The sequence below is a fragment of the Solanum pennellii genome, chromosome 8, assembly GCF_001406875.1.
Source record: "Solanum pennellii chromosome 8, SPENNV200".
In the NCBI taxonomy this organism is placed as follows: Eukaryota; Viridiplantae; Streptophyta; class Magnoliopsida; order Solanales; family Solanaceae; genus Solanum; species Solanum pennellii.
In genome coordinates this window covers 67,502,784-67,505,469 of record NC_028644.1, presented here as the reverse complement: position 1 = coordinate 67,505,469, position 2,686 = coordinate 67,502,784, and the positions used below count along the sequence as shown (strand labels likewise).

The following is a 2,686-nucleotide window of genomic DNA, read 5'->3' as shown; positions in this document are numbered from 1 at the left end:
GGGGGGGGGGGGGAGAAGTTGTTCTTGCATTCCTTTCATCACCTCATTTGGAAAAGAAATTTCAGTATGCTGTTCAGACCAAAAACATAGTAATAAAAAGAAATTTCAGTATGCTGTTCAGACCAAAAACATAGTAATAAACAAGAAAGAATAAAGACCAGAAAAGGAGGTGTGGGAGCAACTATGGCGGAAGTAGGAACACTAACAAGGTAACTTAAAGCAATTTTGAGCCACTTCTCTGTTGTCCTTAAAGCTTTCCTTATGTTTGGAAATTCAACAATTCACACATATACTAGTAACAATTTAATTTCTCCCAAACTTACACTGTTTAATTTATGGATGAAGGAAGTCAAAAAAACTAGTAAACCATCAATCCCCACAAAGTCCTACGTTTACGCAACTGAAAAATCTGCATAGATCTCTAAGAAACTTTGCAACTTCTCTACTCTGTTACCTAAATTCATGTAGACTCATTATTCAGCAGCACACACACACAAAAAAACAGAAGAATGAAACAGCAAGCAATTTCCCTGACAGCAGGGGTTGCTCAAGTTGTAAGCACCCTCTACCTCCAAGTTTAAGGTTGTTAGTTCGAGTCACTAAAACAGGATCTTCAAGAACAATTACTATTAAAAGTAGAATGAGAAAAGGATAATTATTTTATCTTAAAACTTTTAAAATGACAAATCACTTAATACAACTATTTTTAGAAATCACCATAGACAATTCGAGTCACCAAAGCAGCAAAAAGGTGGGAGCTAAGGAAAAAAGAGAAACAATCTCCCTCAAAATTAAACAGAAAGATGTTTACAAAGGCAACAAACCTTGTAAACTTGCCATGTTTCCAAGTTCTGGTGGTATAATCCCAGAAAGATTGTTCACATTGAGATAAAGATCATTCAACTCAGTCAAATTCCCAAGTTCCTTTGGTATTTCCCCTGTTAAAGAATTATAATGCAAGAACAGACCAGACAGACACTTCAGCTCAGCAATTGCTGGTGACAACTTTCCAGTAAGTCCTTTATCTGTCAGAGTAATATTTGTTACTTTATGATGTTCATTACAAATCACTCCAAGAAAAGAACCACTACATGGATCACCATCACTTGTCCATGAAGAAAGTTTCTTGCTTTCTGGGTCCAAAGCTGATTTAATCTCCATTAAAGCTCTCACCTCAGCATTTCCAGAAACAGGTTCTATGCAAGAAAATCCAAGAACAAACAGAGTAAAAATGAAAATTAAAACAAAATCATTAACCCCCATTTCTCTGAACTGTGTGAACTTTCAGATTTGAGTGAAAAGTTGAGTTTTTTATGGAGTATTAGTGAGCTTTTGCATTGGGATTTCAATGGTGCTTCACAGTAGAGAGACAGAAAAATGAGGAGTTTATTGGTGTGAATTGTCAAAGGAGAAAAGAGAGTTAGTTAAAAAAAAAATACAGAAAGGAAGACTTTTGAGCATAGTGTCTGACACATGCATGCACATTCTTAAATATGCCAAGAGCTAGTGTCGTATTACAGATTCGATCGAATTTAATAGCTTTGATCATAAATTTATATTTATATAATTAATTAACTTTGACGCAAACTTATTTACTTAATATGTATAACTAATTATTAAGAATTCAATAATTTTATCAAATTTTATGAATTTTGAAATTCTAGCATATACTATAATTTTGAAAAGTTAGTTCTCTAATTTTAGTACAAATAAATTTGATGTTTATGCATTAATAAGGGGTGTGAAAAAAAGGATTACTCGGATAGAAAACATCCCTATCTTGAGGAGAGTTTTAAAATAAGCAAAACGTCTAATATATATTCTAGTATTTGGTAAATAAATAAAAATATATTATGCCAAGTTATTAAACATCATGAAACTTGTGGGAGATAATAAGTTTGAAGTCATTTATGAAATTTATTTTCTAAGTCGATTTAATATTATTTTAATTTTAAAATAACTTGTTTATTTTTAAAAAAAATATTTTTTAAACCATATTTTGACCAACTAAACGTAAATATATTCCTCAAAACTTTAGTCTCTTTCCCATTTTCAGATCCATCTTAGTGCCTTTCACTTTCTCCAATTCAAACTTGTTTTAACTAATAAAATGTGAACAAGTTATCCGTTTTTGGTCATACAAAACAAATGATTCTGAATTCCATTTGCAATAATGTTTACACCATATAGTAAGAGTATTTAATTTATTCATGTGGAAATGAAAGCTTGTTCTTGTCTAAAGAATAAAAATGTCCTAACATATCATGGTCTCATCCAAATGGAATTTATTTTAAATATATAAATAGCATATGATATAAATTATAAAAGTATTCAACCACATGCATGTGGTTTTCAAGATTGAGCTAAACGCGGCTTTAAGCTTTTAACTCCTCCGAACCCCCTTTGACATAAAATATTGCTATATATACATGGTTAAAAAATTTTCTTAGATATATATAATAGATGTTGAATTTCCTTCGATTAGTTCATATGTATTAAGAGTTCGAGATTAACCCTAACAAGGATCAACACTATTTTACAAAAGATTGTCTACATCACATTTTTTTTTTGAACTTTACTAATTTTGATTACTTTATGCACCGAAATGATTCTAGGGTTGAAACTATTTCATAAAAAAATTGTGTATATATAATAGGTCGACAACCTTGAAAAACGGAGAGATCGG

The 2,686-nt window shown here is 31.0% G+C and overlaps 1 protein-coding gene across 1 annotated transcript in view; it reads right to left on the bottom strand.

Annotated features, from left to right (window-relative positions):
• The window catches only part of LOC107028855 (LRR receptor-like serine/threonine-protein kinase GSO1), a 5,189-nt gene extending 3,717 nt beyond the window's left edge, over positions 1-1,472 (bottom strand). The window contains exon 1 of the mRNA XM_015230076.2: positions 825-1,472. Within this exon, the coding sequence (XP_015085562.1) occupies positions 825-1,263 (439 nt within the window). The 5' untranslated portion in view covers positions 1,264-1,472. The remainder of the gene's footprint in view (positions 1-824) is intronic.
• Between the last annotated feature and the right edge of the window lie 1,214 nt (positions 1,473-2,686).